Source organism: Vanellus vanellus, assembly GCF_965231255.1.
Source record: "Vanellus vanellus genome assembly, chromosome: 1".
Taxonomy (NCBI): domain Eukaryota; kingdom Metazoa; phylum Chordata; class Aves; order Charadriiformes; family Charadriidae; genus Vanellus; species Vanellus vanellus.
The window spans coordinates 66,748,283-66,766,487 of record NC_138905.1 but is presented as its reverse complement, the minus strand read 5'-3'; the positions used below and the strand labels follow the sequence as shown (position 1 = coordinate 66,766,487).

Here is an 18,205-nt window from a genome sequence, read left to right as displayed (position 1 = left end):
GCACGAGAAGGTGGGAGGGGACACAGGACAGCTGACCCCAACTGACCAGAGGGATATCCCATACCATGCAGTGTCGTGCTCAGCATATAAAGCTGGAGGAGAAGAAGAAGGAAGTGAGAGGCGTTCGGAGTGATGGCGTTTGTCTTCCCAAGTAACGGTTACCCGTGATGGAGCCCTGCTTTCCTGGAGATGGTTGAAACACCTGCCTGCCCGTGGGAAGCAGGGAATGAATTCCTTGTTTTGCTTTGCTTATGTGCACGGCTTTTGCTCTACCTATTAAGCTGACTTTATCTCAACCAATTTTTCCTCTTCCAATTCTCTCCCCCGTCCCAACTGGCGGGAGCGAGCAAGCAGCTGCGCTGGGTTTAAACCATGACAAGAAGTTACAAAGTCCAGAATTTATATACTTTAAAAGTCTGAGCCTGTTTAAAACACTGTCTTGGTGGGATTTAATAGGCAACTGCATTCGGGGTCTTCAGATGCGTTTTCCTTGCCTGTGAACTGCCTCGTTCCTCCCAGTTGCAGGGTTAGTTGAAACAAATCCCTTCTGCCGCCATGGCGGTGTGGAAGGAAAGGCCTGCACCGGTCACCTGCCGCTTCGAGGAACTGCCACCCAAGAAAAACAGCGTTTGCGGTGTTATTTTTCCAGCATTTCCCAGAACTGTTCGCTCCTCCTTTTGACTGACTTCCTGCTTTAATTTAACAAAACATTGAGTCTACTTCAATTTGGTGAGAGTAATAAAAGACGCTGGAAAAACTTTGGAAATTTCATATGTTTGGTACGCTTTGATGCTTCCCTAAAGCACTGTAGTACGAGGAAGTCAGTAGTAGTTTAAAAAAGAAAAAAAAGGTGTGAATAGCATGATTGAGTGGTGTAGAAATTAATATTAAGTCATTTAGGGAAATCACATCATTTTTATAACAAGCCCTTGCAATCTTGGGCAGTCCTGCTTTGCACGTTGATTCCATAGTATTGGCAGACTGTATTTCAGAGGGGAATATACATCAGGAAATAGGAGGTATTTAGATTGTCCAATTTCTTGCGAGTTCACACGGCCCAGAAAAGATCTTTCATTAGAGATTTGGGCAGTGCCAAATAACAATACCTATACAAATCTGGCTTTTAATTCATCACTTTCAGTTGTGGGGAGAGCATTTTTTACATGTCTGTAGCGGTCATAGGTCAATGTCTAGTTGCCCTGGTCAACTTCCTTAATTAACCAAACTGATCTCCTCGTGGCATAAAAATATTGACAGGGTGGGTCCAAGGTAGCGTCAAAGGCAAAACAGAGTATACATGATGATGACTCACAGGAGAGAAGGAAGATATAAAAGCATTGGTTTTGCCATTTGAAAGCTATTACGATTGAAGGCTTCTTGATAACAGACCTGTGGGTAAGTGAAGTACAGAATTGTTCTGTTATGTCACATCGGGGATAAAGCATGATGGAAGAAAATCAGGTTTTGGTGGAAAATAATGAAAGAAGAAAAAAACAGTCCATTACGCATCAGTGAGCTAATCCTAAAATGATGAGGTATCTGTCAATGGGAAATACTTAATGCTTATGCTAATGGTGTTTTAAAAGTAAAAGGTGCTGTGAAGTACTTTGTGATTGGGCTGGTAGTTGCATACTTAACAGGGATGGTACAAATTGGTTTTTGTTTTTCTGAAGATTTATTGTGCTGGCAAAAAGAATGGTAATCAGCAATACAAGATACCATATTTTCCTTTACATTTTGTTTGCATTTATGTGAGGTGAAGGATGTTTATTATTTTTAAAATGTGAATAAACACGTTACATGTTCAGATATAGATTTATATATATATACACACATGTACATGTATGTTTTCTTTACTACAGTGCTTTGCTTCAAAAGTAAGTTAAAAGGAAGCCTTTTTTTTTCATTGGAAGAGGAGACTTTCTGGAGCTGAGGACATGGAGGATGGTTTGTATCTCTTTGCTCTGGTTAATCATATCAATACAGTCAACTGAAACAGGCACATCTCTTCAGCTTCAGGAAATAATACAAAAACAAGACACCACAACTGAAGTTTGGCTACTTCTTTGTAGATAGAATGAACAGCAGGAGTTTAACCACAGCCCAGAGCTTTTCTTTGAGTATTAGTTTCTGTGGGGTTTATTAGATTTATTATTTGCGTGATGGTATTGCTTTATGGCCGTTAACCAGCTGCATGTTGCTTAGTAATAAGTGGTGCGCTCCTTAGGCAACACCAGCACAAACTTCTCTCTGTTGCACTTGAATTTTCTGACAGTTAATCTGTATGCATTATATTTAAAAAAAGAAATTTATTTTTACATTTACCCAAATATTCTGCCTTCATTTCCCATATTACCAAAAGTGCAGCCATCAACAGCGTCTTTTCTGTAGCATGAACCTTTTTGAATTTGCCTGCTAATTACGACCTCTTTATTTGGACCTATTCAGAAAGTCATCCATGCATACGCTTAGAGAAGAAAGATTTGTGTATGTTTCTAGCTCCTCTTATGGAGGAGTCTCCAGAGTGTCTTGTCCCATCTGACCAGGTATGTAAAAAGTTATCATTGCTAGGAAATATTTTTGCTGCTTATTTTACTGAGAATTATCCTTTAAAATATCTAACGACATCCATCAAACAAAACATTTATAAATCTCTATTGTACTGTTGTGTGCTTTCATGGGGCAATGGATCTGCTGAGATAGTCATGTTGAGTCCTTTCTAGTCTTGTGTTTTAAAAGTTACTTGTAATAATCAGTGCTGTTAAATTTTTTATTGTCATCCGATAAACATATATAAAGATACCGGATTCCTAAGTACCAGTTAATACCAATTTTTTCATTTCCTGTCACTATATCATATCACTGAGACACACCAGCGTGCCTTAATTGTTAATGAACCCCATAATGGAACAGGAGGAGATTGCCCTGGGAAAGTGGCTCTGTCTAGCATTTGCTTTCCCTACTTGAAAGATGGAGATAAAGCGATGTTCAATTGTCTACATGTAGCGATATTGTGAAGGTTATTTTGTGTTTGCCTGTGATTTAAAATAATAAATCATTTTGTGAGACGGTGGCCTCTGTATTGGTTTAAGTGACACGGGATTAATTTCTCTTTCAGTAATTTTACTTTGCAATAAGTTTTTTTTTGTAACGATAGGGAAAACTGCATTTTTAGAAGACTCTAGTGTCTGAATTTGTGAAAATACTTACTTTATACCCAGCTATGGTATGCAGGTTTCAAGGTCTCAGTGTTTTCGAGCTCGCCAGGTGCAGGGACAAGGAGGAGTGAGACCCGAGCACTTGACCCAAGCCGGCCAACAGGATTATTTCATACCTTGAACGTCACATTCAATACAAATTAGAAAATTTGCTGCGAAGTTCTCTCTCCCTTGATAGAGAGAACTTCTTGCCCCAGTGCTGGACCCCTGAGATCTTCCATTCCTCCCACAGCCGTAGCGCTCACAGTGTCCCACATTTGATGTCCACTGCTGGGAGTGCACAGCTTCCCACTGATAGATGGGCTGAGTATAACCCTTGTATATTTTATATTGGTATCGGGGTCAATATTGGTTCTTTAGTATTGTTAATGTTAGCTGGCTAGTCTTAGTCTATTCAATCTGTTTATATGTAAACCCTCAGGTTTCCTTGTTTCTCCTGATTCCCCTTCCCAGGTGGGGAGGGGTCGTCAGGTGATAGAATAATTGTCTAAATGACAATAAATTGTTGTGGGTTCTTCAAACCATGACCACCTCCCTCTGTCCTTCCTGTGGCTACTGAACCAGATTCAGTTTCTGTTCCCGATGATCCTGGTTATGTACATAGTTTCAGTCATTAAACCAGAGCTGTCATTGCTTTTGAGAATGGTGCAAAGCAGGTGAAACACCCAGGTAAAAGAATATTCATATATTCAGATTGACAGCCTTGTCAATAGCTGGAATGGTACTAGACAGCACAGGTAGTAGTAATGCATTTCATCCTTGGAATTATTAACTCAGGGACTACAATTCTTCATGTGAATGTCTCGGAAGACATTTTAATACTTTGTCCATTTATATTATGAGAGTAGAGCAAATCACGGGTCGTAGCAAGGCCAACATGCAGCTCTGCCTTTTGTGTGCCAGATTTTCCAGTGTGGTGAGTCTTCCTCAGGTGCATCTCAGCAGAACTGTAGGCTGCGTGTGAACTCATTCACGTAAGGAGCACGACGAGTTTAGGGACGACGTTCGGTAGGTGAGAGAAAACAGAAACATTTCTCTGCGCTAGGCACGGCTGTAGCAGCAGTAGCTTGTTAATCAGAGCTCCTTAATCTTTTCCTCATGGGGCGAGAGTGGCAGACTTTGCAGTTAGGGCTTGGGCGGTGCTTTAACCATAGCCGAATCGGTCCCAAACACTCTAAGGGTCATCGTGCTTTTCTGAAAGAAATAACTGAAACTCCCCGTTTTATCATTTATTCATGTTCTCATTCCCACAGTTAAAATACATCCTAGCTTAATTTTAGTTGTGAATATGAAAATATTAAATATTTTCTCTTCAACTCCACACACTGTTTTGCTTGTGTAGAAAGCTTTTCCTACCCCAGGTTATCTGAGAATGGTTTATAAAACTGTAAGTACTACACAGTGATCAAGTTAGCAGATAACAGTAACAGTGATGGTTGCACTTTTAAAAACTTTAAGAACTACTTCTTAAATACTCCTGAATTTATAAGCAGTTGGTCTGATGTGGGACCTAATAATAACAAACAGCTTTGAATGGAAAGCAACAGAATCTTAGAAATGAGCTGAAGTAATCTAATCTATTTTCTTGCAGCGAAGCAGGATTAAGTCTAATTGGACTGCTCTTGTCGGATACTTGTCTAACCTGATCTTCAAACTATTTTATAGGAGCGATTTCTCAACCTTCTTATGTCAAGCTCCAGTCTTTCTCCTAGATTTCTGTTGTTTTGTTGTTTTTTTTTTAAGCCTCTAAGGTTCCTTCCTTAGATTCTCCAGTGTGCTTATGCTTTTCTTAGAGCGGGACAAAAACCTGATGTGACACTCTTTCAGATCTAGTAACTACAGCCGTTCGATTCCTGTAATCATCTGTCATACCTGGAGGTCAATAGTAACGTGTTGCCGGTCTGTTGAACTGTAGTTCGCCATAGTCTCCTGACTCTTGTGGCTGGTGGATGTTTCTATATTGTATTTGCTTGTTCAGTTTCTGTTTCCTAAGCAGGATCTCGCTTTGCTTGGTCTTGGTTTCATCTTGTTGCTCTGCAGCCTTTTCTGTGTTCGTTTGCTCTCTTTTCCTGTTGTGCAATGTAGCTGTGCCTCCTTTGATTTTCTTCCTACAATTTTACATATATACCCTTTTCTATTTGCATCTTGTATACCTTGCTAGTGGAAGCACCTGTATTTTGTCAGTAATTTAGTCTTTCCAATTTTATCTGTACATGCTATACTATTCCTCTGTGCTCATTCTTCATATTGCCTTTACTTCCTTTCTTTTTTTTCTGATTCTGGTTTTGATTTTCAGACTAATAAAGATCTGTTGGTACAACCAAAGTGTTACTGACTTTTCCTTTACATCAGGATGTTGTACTCCTGTTTCTCTTCTACTAAGTCAGACTGTTATAGTCCTTGGATTATTTTTCCAAGAGACTTCTGAGCAGTTCATTAAATTTGCTGATATATATCTTTCTGAAGTCTTTATAATCATTCTATTCTTACAGCATCCTTTCCTATGTATCACATAATCATAATTTTTATTGGAGTTGCTTTCCATTTTCAGATTTATGGCCATTTCTTCTGTGTTAGGATCAAATGTAAAATTTCATTCACTGCTGTAATGAAAATAGGCTATGGCAACGTTTCCAGAGCTGCAGTTTTATCCTGAACATATTACTTTCCTAGCTGCTATCTCCACTAGTTTGTCTACCATTATCAAAGGTCCTTGAATGCATCAGATAATGGTTGCTCAGAGGAGTGGCAGGCAGAGTGGACCTGCCTTCAGTGAGACCTTCCCTGTAGGAGTTACTGAACTTTAGAACAGTTGAATCTGTAGACGATCACCCAGAACAGATTATTCCAACTGCTTCTGCGACAGAGAAGACAAAAGCTGTTATCTAAGTAAGAACTGAATAATCCGATCTAATTTTGAAGTTGGCCCTGCTTTGAGCAGGGAGGCACGTTAGGTAACCTCCAAATTTCAGTTTCAAATCTAAGTTAACTTTATGATTCTAACTTGTTATGGTGTAGTGTATCTACTGGCCTTAGAGGGGAGCTGTATCCAGTGACAGTATAATTTACTTTTCTGCTATTGTAGCAACGGTGGGCATCAAAAAACCTGGCATTACGTGAAGGTACAGAAGATTTAAAGAACCTGGACACTCATTATTAACTTTAATACCATTATATTTTTTCTCCAACACAGCTAATACAGTGTTTGTAAAGAACCCAGTTATATATACATATGTGTGTATATATATTTTCTTGGAAAAAATTGTCTAAAAGAAACAAATATTCCTAAGAGTGTTTTAGAAATCTATAGTTTGATCTTTCTGATTGATTCCAGTTGTGGTTTCATGTGTCTCTTAATTGGAGCAACACTGGATTTCTCCAGAACTAATGCACAGGGGGGGAAAAAAAAAAAAAAAAAGAATTAATACTAAATTTACATTAACTTTTCCTAAAGAGAATTTGTGATCTAAAGATTGTGGGACTACAAGAGCAGTTATATTTAATACAGTGTGGCAAAACCTATAGCGTATTTTTAATTAGTGTAAAGCATGTGTGCTTGTAAAATCAAATCAAATCTGCTGTGGAAAAATAAGCTTGCTTTTTTTTTTCTCTTCAGTTCAATAAGACTGGGATTGTAATATGTGAATCAGACAAAGTACACAAAATGGTAGCTATGAGTTTCTCCAAATCTGGGTTGCATGCTGTACAACAAATCGTTCGGTGTCTTCCCTCTTCTTTGCGTGACTGCACTGTGTATTTGTCCAGGAAACCACGCACAACTTGTACCACATTCCTCATTCAAGGTATATAATGCATTTTTAATCAGCCTCATGCAAGGTATATGATATGTGTATTATATCAATCTGTGTTAACCGCAGTTCTGCCTGAATAACCTCATAAATTACCCATGTCTAGAAAAATGTTGTATGTGGCTCAGTCCAATAAATCCCTTCTTAATCAAGTAATCCTTTTCTGCACGGGTAATCTCTTAGAAATAAGTGTGACTGCTTGCTTGGGAAAGGACTGGCAAACTGTGTGAGGTCGTTTATAAAAGTGAAATACTGGTTGGTGCAATAGTTGTATGTTCAATTCAGATCCTATTGCAATGGGAGTGGTGTAAGCCTGTGGGTAGCTATATAGGCTTTGGACGCTAGTGCATACCACAGAATCACAATGCAACAGCAAATCGGCCCACTGTTTCCAAAACCACGTGAATTGGACGTCCCAACCAACTGCATGGCAAGTGACTTTCAGTGTTGGTCTCTAGGTTCAGTTTCTTCAGTCTATTACTGGCCGATGGCTCCTGAGAAAAGGGGAGATGATTTGGTGGTTAAGGAAGATGTTGAACAAGCTGACCGTATGTTTCTCAGAAGTCATATAAGTAGCAGTGTGCTCTTACCCATCCTGAGCTTTGAAACTGTGAACGTGATTGCAAAAAAAATACGATGCAAAGGACAGCTTAAAAGCAATTCTAAGTTCCTCGATGATCAAACTAAAGACTTTGAAAAATATTGTTCACTGTTTAACATAGATAGCTCCAAAGATCCGTGTGTCAAAAGGATGGAAAATGCTTTTTGTTGCTATGATTTTTTACTGGAATGTTCCCAACTTGAGAAGAAAGAACTGGAGGAAGCTGTTCATCAACAAGCATTGCAACTTTGTTATTTTTTAGCAGCAAGATCTGGTAAGTTATGATGAAAGTATATAAGGAATAGTAACCAAATGTAAAGAATGGATTACTGTATATTTATTTTTTATTATTGCTGTTGATTCATTGAGCTCGTGCAAAGAGTAAATATTTCACAACATATGTGGGTATCAGAGAAGTCGGCACACTTTCCTAACGACTGCTAAAATACTTTTCATTAATGTATTTGTTACACTAATATTTAATGCTATTGTTTATAGTGTTTGTTGCAATACTGAGGTTAAACCTAAAGCAGAAGAAGGAAACACATATTATAGAAACATAGAAAATAATATTTTGTCACTTTATCAGTTTTGGAGGGGGGGAACTATTATAAATATTTATATACATTTAAACATTCTTAGTGTATTGTTAATGTACCTAGTTGAACTTATAGCGAATTCCATCAATGGAAGATCTTAAAATCATAGAATTGTTTAGGTTAGAAAAGACCTTTAAGATTAATGAGCCCAACTGTTAACCTAACACTGCCAAGTCCACCACTAAACCATGCCCCTCAGTACTACATCTCCCTACACGTCTTTTAAGTACTTCCAGGGATGGTTACTCAACCACTTCTCTGGGCGGCCTGTTCCAATGTTTGATAACCCTTTCAGTGAAGAAATTTTTCCTAATATCCAAACTAAACCTTCCCTGGTGCAACTTGAGGCCATTTCCTCTCATCCTATCGCCTGTTACTTGGGAGACCGACCCCCACCTCTCTACAACCTCCTTTCAGGTAGTTGTAGAGAGTGATAAGGTCTCCCCTGAGCCTCCTTTTCTCCAGACTAAACAACCCCAGTTCCCTCAGCTGCTTCTTATAAGACTTGTTCTCTAGACCCATCACCATCTTCATTGCCCTTCTCTGAACATGCTCCAGAACCTCAATGTCTTTCTTGTAGTGAGGGGCCCAAAACTGAACACGGTATTCGAGGTGGGGCCTCAGCCCCACTAGGAGGATGATCACTTCACTAGTCCTGCTGGCCACTGCAAACCAGGGTGCTATTGGCCTTCTTGGCCACCTGGGCACACTGCTGGCTCTCATTCAGCCACCTGTTGACCAACACCCCCAGGTCCTTTTCTGCCAGGCAGCTTCCAGCCACACTTCTCCAAACCTGTAGCGTTGCGTGGCGTTGTTGTGACCCAAGTGTAGGACCCGGCATTTGGCCTTGTTGAACCTCATACCATTGGCCTCGGCCCATTGATCCAGCCTGTCCAGATCCCTCTGTAGAACGGTCCTACCTTCAAGCAGATCAACACACCTGCCTAACTTGGTGTCATCTGCAAACTTACAGAGGGTGCACTTAATCCCCTTGTCTAAGTCATTGATAAAGACGTTAAACAAAACTGGCCCCAATACAGAGCCCTGTGGAACACTACTTGTGACTAGATTTAAATCCATTCACCACCACTCTTTGGGCCTGGCCATCCAGCCAGTTTTTCACCCAGCAAAAAGTACTCCCGTCCAAGCCACAAGCAGCCAGTTTCTGCAGGAGAATGCTGTGGGAAATGATGTCAAAGGCTTTACTAAAGTCTATGTAGACTGTTATCAGGATTTTGTATCAAATTAGTACTCTTCTATTACTAATCAAAGGTACTAACTGTACAATGAGTCAGATTTTAAGTTGTTATGCTCTTCTGAATTCCTACATTTGTTGTACTTGATAGACGTGATAGAATCATAGAATGGTTCAGGTTGGAAGGGACCTTGAAGATCATCTAGTTCCAACCCCCCTGCCATGGGCAAGGACACCTTCCAAAGCCTCTTCCAGCCTGGCCTTGAACACTTCCAGGGATGGAGCTTCCACATTTTCTCTGGGCGATTTGTTCCAGTGCCTTACCACCCTCATAGTGAAAAATTTCTTCCTAATATCTATTCTAAATCTACCCTCTTCCAGTTTGAAGCCATTCCCCCTCATCCTATCACTACATGTCCTCATAAAAGTCCCTCTCCAGCTTTCTTGTAGGTGCCCTTCAGATACTGGAAAGCTGCTATAAGGTCTCCCTGGAGCCTTCTCTTCTCCAGGCTGAACAACCCCAATTCTCTCAGCCTGTCTTCATAGTAGAGGTGCTCCGACCCTCCAATCATCTTCATGGCCCTCTTCTGGACCTGCTCCAACAGGTCCATGTTCTTCTGATGTTGAGGTCTCCAGAGCTGGACATAGTATTCCAGGTGTGGTCTCATGAGAGCGGAGTAGAGGGGCAGAATCTCCTCTCTCAACCTGCTGGCTTATGCAGCCTGGGATACGGTTGGCCTTCTGGGAAGCAACCGCCCATTGCTGGCTCATGTTGAGCTTCTCATCCACCAACACCCCCAAGTCAAGTCTTTCTCCTCGGGGCTGCTCTCAATCCATTCTCTGCCCAGCCTGTATTTGTACATAGGATTGCCCCAACCCACGTGCAAGATCTTGCACTTGGCCTTGTTGAACTTCATGGGGTTTGCACGGACCCGCCTCTCAAGCCTGTCCAGGTCCCTCTGGATGGCATCCCTTCCCTCCAGCATGTTGACCATTCCACACAGCTTGGTGTCGCCAGCAAACTTGCTGAGGGTGCACTCAATGCCTCATTGTGTTACTGCGTATGGGTATCTGTCTAGAATTGGATAATGTATATATGTGGAGGGATTCCTTCAACATATGAACAGTCACTTATGCCTCCCGTTTTTATACCATTGAAACACTACATGTTAATCTATATAATATGTTTTTAAGTATAAAAAAGTATGCTTCTAAGTGACATGAAAATCTTTCTCTCTTCTAAAAGATGATCCAAACCGAGGTGTGGGGTGTACCCTCTACAGTCAGGACGGTTATTTTGTAAGTAGATTGAATTCTCCAACACTTGTAAAATTTCTATTCAGTGCTCCAAGGGTTGTGGTTTATTTGACCTATTGTAGACATCTGCAGTATGGATGACTATGCCTGAGCTATTTGCCCTGGGTCCCCTTTATGGTCGGTGGAAATCTAGAGTGTCATTTATCTCAATCCAGACTCTGGAATAGGCCAGGTGCACCCGGTTTTCTCCCTTGAATATAAAGAGAATCTAGGGTGACTAGTTCAGGTATAGATGTGTGAAGAAGTTAAGGGAGATGAATTTCCCTCATGAGCACGTACTCACATAATAAATATGCTAATAGTAATGACAATATTTTATCATTTAACTTTAAAAAAATAATCCCTAAGGCCCACTGAAAAGGAGGATCCTAAGTTTCTTGCAAAGGTAGAGAGACAAGATGATGGTGATGAACCTGATGGAGGACAATGACCTCACAGGATGCCAAAACAAAAGTAGCTCTTGACTGTGTTAAAAGCAATAACATGATGGGGTGGTAAGATGGTCATGGCAAACTGTTAAAACTGATAAAAATTTGATATAAATAGCTATACAAATTAGAATTTGTATGTATCAAGAAATATGTAGACAGCATATATTTAGCTTTTGAAGCTGTATTAGTGTATCGTTAAAATGTCGCTGATATTTGGAAAGATCTGTTAGATTTTGATTATTTTATTGCATTTGTTTTTTTGACAGTTTGGGGCGGGTTATAATGGATACCCTATTGGCATATTATATGCAAACTTGCCCTTTGTGAGAAAAAAACGAAGGACTGGACTTGCAAAATGGGAAGTTGTTCTCCATGCTGAAGCAAATGTTCTCCTGTACAGGTTATTGTTACAAATCTAGTAATGGAGTGACTTCTCAGGCATTTTTTATGACAATAGATATGAATAGTGTGTAGTGTGAATAAGTCAGTGACAAACCATGGATTTTCTCTTTGACCTTTCCATCTGTTCTTCACCCATTAATCCAGTTTCAAAGACTTAACATTTTACAGCTCTGAGCTTGCGATCAACATGTTAATGCGTGTGTTTCCTCTCCTCCACCCCCAGGAAGGTGTAGTACCGCCTTGTATTCCTAAACTGCCAAAATAATCACCCAATCTTGTTGGGACAAAGCTCTAAGCAGTTTTTGAAAGACAGTCTGCAGCGTTCTGCCTGGCAGTCTTTTTTGGTGGTCCTTAGGGTAGCAAGAGTATTGTCAAGTCAGCCAGATCCCTTAAGACTCTAGCTGTGAATAGTTGGAGAATTGTTAGTCTGTAAAAACCATATGGCTCGTAATGGTAGCACTTTTGTATGCACAGAGGTAGAGAAAGCAAAAAAGATCAGACATTTGAAGGGAGAATCCACATGAAATAGCAAACTTGGAGAAGGAGACAGAGAGTAATTTAATTAGAAATAGTGGTCTTCGATGGAAATGCTAAATTTATTTTAAAGAAATGCAAACATTATCTTTAGTTTTAGCTTTGCAGAAAATGAATTAATTGTGCAAATGCATATATTTTTCAGATCAAAGACAAAAAGAGAAGAGAGTGATGTTCTTTACTGCACTAAACCTCCCTGTCGCGACTGTCAGAACCTTTTGAAGCATGTGAAAATCAAGACAATTCATTGTGTAAAAGAATCGTCCAAACAAAGTGAAGAAGTATGCTTATATAATACTATTTATTTATTGTCATAACGTAATTATATGTTTGGGGGCAGGAGGGACAGTTTATTTATAGTTAACTTACAAACACATCAGTTCTTACCCTTCTGTATAGGAGAGGAACTATAGCAGATAATCACCTACGAGATACTTCATTCTTCGTACTCGTATACAACTGAAATTTTATGGCTTGCTTTCTGCCTTGGAAATCTTTACACTCATATACTTCTAAAGTGAGGAAATGAACAAGTTACATATTTTAGAATCTGGCATTGGGAAAGTCCTGTCTACTGTTTAGCTATATATATGTGGCAGAGCTCTGGAGTGGTCCCCGATTTGGCATTTGAATGCTTATTTCGGATGTGCCTGAACTTTTATGATGGTGAGACCTGGACATGTGTCTTGGTTGCTATATGGAGGAAACCTGGGCAGAGATGCTGAGGGGAGCTGTAGCATACTTCATTAAGACCTCCAATATGAAGGAGTATCTCTGTCCTGCATTGCGCACACTTAACTTTTAATCCCTCAGGGTAAATGCAGCAGTCTTCTTTCTAAGTCTCACTTTCTCGTATTTGAAGTGTCTGATGAGTTTGGCTTCACTGTTTACAGGTCTGTGTCAAACGAGGTATTTTTGGCTCCATCACAAGATATAGCCCTCCATTTAGTGTAACGAACAAGTATTTCCTGAGTTTGCAAAGGAGTATTATTCCTTTCAGGGAAGTCCCTTAATTACTTAACAGGGTTTACTTGGGTGTAATTTAAATCAAACAATTTGTGTATGGCTTTGGAAAAATCTCAGGACTCAGTCTTGGCTCAGGCCCAAGTATCCAGTTAATATCCATGTTCTAGGTTAAAGACAAACATGGCCAAGGTATTCAAAGTAGTCTTTGCCTTGGTTTTTACTGCCAAGATTTGCCCTCAGGAATCCCATGTCCCTGAGACCAGTGGGAAGATACGGAGCAATGAAGATTTACTCTCAGTAGAGTAGAATCTGGTTATGAAATATTTAAAGAAGCTGGATGTACGCAAGACCATGGGACCTGTCAAGAAGGTGACTAGGAGTAGTTAGCATGGATTTAGGAAGGGGAAAACATGCCTGACTAACCTGACATCCTTTTATGATGAGATGACCGGCTTGGTGGATGAGTAGAGAGCAGTGGATGTTTTTCATCTTGGCTTTAACAAGACCTGCAACACTATCTCCCACAGCATCCTCATAGACAAACTGAAGAAGTGTAGACTCGATAAGTGGACAGTGAGGTGGATTGACAGCTACCTGACCTGCCAGACTCAGAGGGTTGTGATCAGCAGCACAAAGTCCAGATGGAAGCCAGTCCCTAGTCTTATACCCCTGAGGTGGATAGTGAGACCAAAACAGTTTAATATTGTCATTAATGACCTGGATGATGAGTCACAGTGACCCCTCAGAAAGCACGTAGATGATCCAAAAGTGAGAGAAGTGGTTGGTTCACCAGATGATTGATTCAGAGGGACCTTGACAAGTTGGAGAAATGGTAAAACAGGAACCTAATGAAGTTCAACAAAGGGAAGTGCAAAGCCCATGCACCTGGGCAGGAATAACCCCATGTCCTAGTACAGGCTGGGGCTGACCAACTGTAAAGCAGCTTTGCAGAAAAGGACCTGGATGCCCTGGTGGGTAGGTTTGCTAGGATGCAGCAATGTGCCCTTGAAGCAAAGGCCAACCGCCTCCTGGGCTGTGTTAGGCAGGGCATTGCCAGCAGGTTGAGAGAGGCGATCCTTCTGCTCAGCACCGGTGAGGCCATGGTTGGAACATTGTGTCCAGTTCTGGCCTCCTCAGTACGAAAGAGAGATGGACGTGTGAGAGTGAGTCCTGCTAAAGGCCATGAAGATGATTAAGCGATGGGAGCATTTCTCGTATGAGGAGAGGCTGAGAGAGCTGGGACTGATCAGCCCAGAGAAGAGAAAGCTCAGGTGGGATCTTATCCATGTGTATAAATAACTGATGGGAGGGAGTAAAGAACACAGTGCTAGACTCTTCTCAGTGGTGCCCAGTGATGGGAGAAGAGGCGATAGGCACAATTTGAAATACAGGAAATTCCACTAAAACATAACAAAAAGCCTTTTTGCTGTAAGGGTGATAAGCACCGGGACACATTACCCAGAGAGGTTGTGGACCCTCATTCTTGGAGATACTAAAAATCTGAGTGGACACAACCCCAGGAGATCTGCTTTAATTCACCCTGCCTTGAGCAGGGGGTCTGGACTGCAGACCTCCAGAGGTGGTTCCCAACCTCAGTGATTCTGCAAGTGCCTGGTTTATTTGCTTGCTTTAAAGTTTCTTTTTTCTTTTAGGATCATCTAGGTGATTTAAAGAAAAACTTTGACTATCATGAGGTAGGTTTGCATATTGAAGATTAGACTCAGGGTTGTATTAGTAAAAAGTATTTTTGAACATTTATTTAATAAAAGCATAGAATATGTTGCTTTGATATGTGTCATCCTTCTGGTTTGCCTTACTTATATGGGTTTTTTCCCTGTTGTTTTTAAGAAGCACATTTTTATTAAATGGAAAATTCATTAAAATACACTCAGTGTTCGTGAACCATTTGATGATATGTAAATATGTATTCACCTGAATATATACATCAGATCTTTTCAGTCATTATTTTGAACTCCATCAGTAGGTTTAGGAGCCAGTCATGCCCAGGTGTCATAAAAAATAATTCAGCGGGTAGAAAGCATGTCAGAAGTGGAAGCAGATGATGTAGAAAAGTATTAATTCACTTTTCAAGATCCATCAGATACATCTGAATGGGGTAAAGCAGTCTGAGTTTGGAAAAGAGAGAACCGGGACACACAAGACTACCAATGAACTGGATAAATGCTTACAGGAGAGTAGGCTACGTAACTGGCTTTTATCTTCCTCTATAGAACAAGAGCTTCAGAACTGAAATAGATAAGAATGACTTTAAGGACCCATGTTTGTCCAGCGGTCCAAGAAATACTCATGGTAGATTGATTAATAGCTGTTAGATATAATGGCAGATTTGAGCAGACAGATAGTGAAAAGTACTGAATAAGTGTTCACTTATATTTTAAATAAATTTATTGAGTTTTTGTTTGGTTGTTTTTTTTCCAGTGGAAACAGTGCAAAACTCAACTTACGGCACATATGTTTAAGATTAATTTCCTTGTCCTTTGGTACTGTTCCATTTGATTTCTTTTGGTATTACCTGGTGTTTAAATTTAGAAGCATGGCATGTTACTATATATTTTTCTTTTAAGCCCTTTTTGCAGCACGTAATAAATACAACAAAATCTGGTTATAAATTGCATCTAATTACTGTAAGTTAAATTGAGTCCCCTGAATTCATTCTGCTCATTCCAGCCTTTCTTTGGAGCTATACATTATCTGTACCCTGCAGGTTCCACTTCTGCCACAATAATTCTGAATATGCAGAAGACAGAGTTATACAGAAATGTTGCCTTTGAGGTCTATAAGTGGCCAGACCATGTAACTTGTTACAGCTGAAAAGACAGAGGAATAACATAGCAAGTTCCTGGGGTTAATGGTTTCTGTTCGTTCTCTGTGTCCTGGTTCCGGCAAGGATGGGGTTAATTTCCCCAAGGAGCCAGCAGGGGAGGCAAGTATTCCATACCACGTGACCCATGCCCCGCTATAAAAGGAGCTAGCCGCGGAGCGGGAGTCAGTCGCCACTCGGGGGCGGGACGCGGCGGTGCGGGTCCGGTCGGTGCGCTTCGCGGCGGTACTGTAATCGCGTTCTTATATTCCTTTACCGGTGTTATTGTTTTTCTTTCTTTTTCCCTTTGTCTGTTCTGTTAAATTATAATATTTCAACCCACGAGTTTTGCCCTTTTCTGCTGATTTTTCCCACGGCTGTGGGAGTCGAGCGAGCGGCTGCGTGGTTCTCTGTTGCTGGCTGAGGCCAAACCACGACACTCCGTTAGTCATTAATTTTTTGTTTTGCCCAAATGACTAAGCAGCGTTCTTCATGACAGTTTTTTTTTTTTTTTATTTCAAGAGTTTTCTGTTAATTTCTTCTAGCCTTAAATGGATATATCCAAATCCTTGGAGGTACTGGGCTTGAGTCTTCTCCCCATGCCACTGGCTTTATGCTGTCCTGAGATATGCCAGTTAGGCAGTTGAGTCTCCTACCACAGAATAATGCCATTTATATTGACGTTTTCTTAAATAACTTATAATTTTATTTAGACTGGACAACCAGTAAAAAGTAACAGAAGTTTTTAAGAACTTGCCCAACATTTTTGAGAACACACAAACTTTCATATACTTCTTGCTTGGTTTAAGCAAAAACAAAGTTAAAGTCTTAATGATTTGTAAGCTGAAGAATCATTGCCCTTACTGAGGGAGAAAAGGGATTTGAAATCAAATCGAGAATTGGAACAAAACAGAAATTAGAAACTCCAAAAAAGTTGCTGACCATATCTTCATGGAGTGTGAAGACACAATGGACAAGTGAGTTGAGGGAAAGCATATAAATGAAGAGGGGTAAGGGATGGTTTATTTTAAAATTGAGAACAGTATGTATTTGCAGTAGAATGAAATCAAACTAACGGGGAGAGATGATGAACCAGGATGATAAAGTTCATATAAGGAGGATGGCAGAAATAAACAAGCAGAGACTCGGTATCGAAAACAAGAAGAGTCAGTCCTGAGTGTGAAAGGGAGAGAGGAAACAGTGTAGGTATTGGCTGTTCTGTACGCAAGGAAAGCATTGTGGATTTGTAGGTTAAAAATGTGGAATTCAGACTTCAAAACTAAACTAAAAACCAAACCCAACTCCCTTGTCACCACCACTACCATTGGGGAGCCCTATTTTTTTCTACGTGAGATTCAGCTAACTGTTTTATATCTGGGCAATTCCCATTCATTTTAATATAGTTTCTTTCTGAATAAGGTATCGGAGCCTGGACTTCAATGTTCTGACTGTCAAACATTGTCCTAAATCAGTTGTGGCTTCTGAGACGCCCAACTCACAGTGGATAGTCTATCAATGTTGATAATGAGAAGAGGAGGGCTGATGCACTGCTACACTTTATGTAATCTCTTTTTATGTGATGTTCCTAATCAAACCTTTCTCTTTTCTGTCTTCCAGTACCCAGTGATTCAAAAGACAATGGAGAAACAGAAGGAAGGAGTGATGAAGGCAAAGTGAAATAAATTTAGTAAACTTTTTAAAACTCATCATAGTTTTTGCTTTCCCTAATTGCATTTCCTTGAACAGAGTTGAATAAATGTAATTGTCCTGAAAGCAGTGAGCTGGATATTATACAGTACAGAAACCTGATACACGAACTTCTGATGCATCTCTCTGGCAGCATATTTGTCTTCATTTTAATTTTACTTTAAGTAAAAGTAATTGTATAAATATTTTTTTTCGGTCTTACCTAAAGTTATTGAAATCTTAGCAGAAAATATAACATGAAAGGGAAGGTTTTGTACTATGATAGTTGAAAGATGTAATTTTTGAAGAAGAGTATCACACAGGGGAATAGTGTTGGCAATTCCAGATATTGCATATTCACATACTGCTTCTTCCCTCTTGAAGTCAATAGAAATCATTCCCTATGTCAGCAGAAAAGAGTAGATAACATTAAAAAAACAAAACAAAACAAAACAGAAAAAAAGAGACCCAGGATACCTCTGCACTCTGCCAAGCAAAAGCTCCTGGGACAATCATTACCGTTTGCCTCAGAGGACTGACAGGCATTAATGGATGTGCTGATGGGTAAAGCGCGAAGATAAGGCTCTTTACAGAGTAACTGGCCAATCAAGCTCTGATACATTATT

At 40.1% G+C, this 18,205-nt stretch overlaps 1 protein-coding gene across 1 annotated transcript; it reads left to right on the top strand.

Annotated features, from left to right (window-relative positions):
- Positions 1–555: 555 nt before the first annotated feature.
- On the top strand, positions 556–14,790 carry LOC309668846 (cytidine and dCMP deaminase domain-containing protein 1-like; the record flags this gene model as incomplete). Its single annotated transcript, XM_082479373.1, has 8 exons — positions 556–634; positions 2,449–2,546; positions 6,835–7,021; positions 7,486–7,902; positions 10,669–10,721; positions 11,437–11,570; positions 12,252–12,387; positions 14,725–14,790. The coding sequence occupies 8 exons, from the start codon at positions 556–558 to the stop codon at positions 14,788–14,790; spliced, it is 1,170 nt and encodes a 389-aa protein (XP_082335499.1).
- Between the last annotated feature and the right edge of the window lie 3,415 nt (positions 14,791–18,205).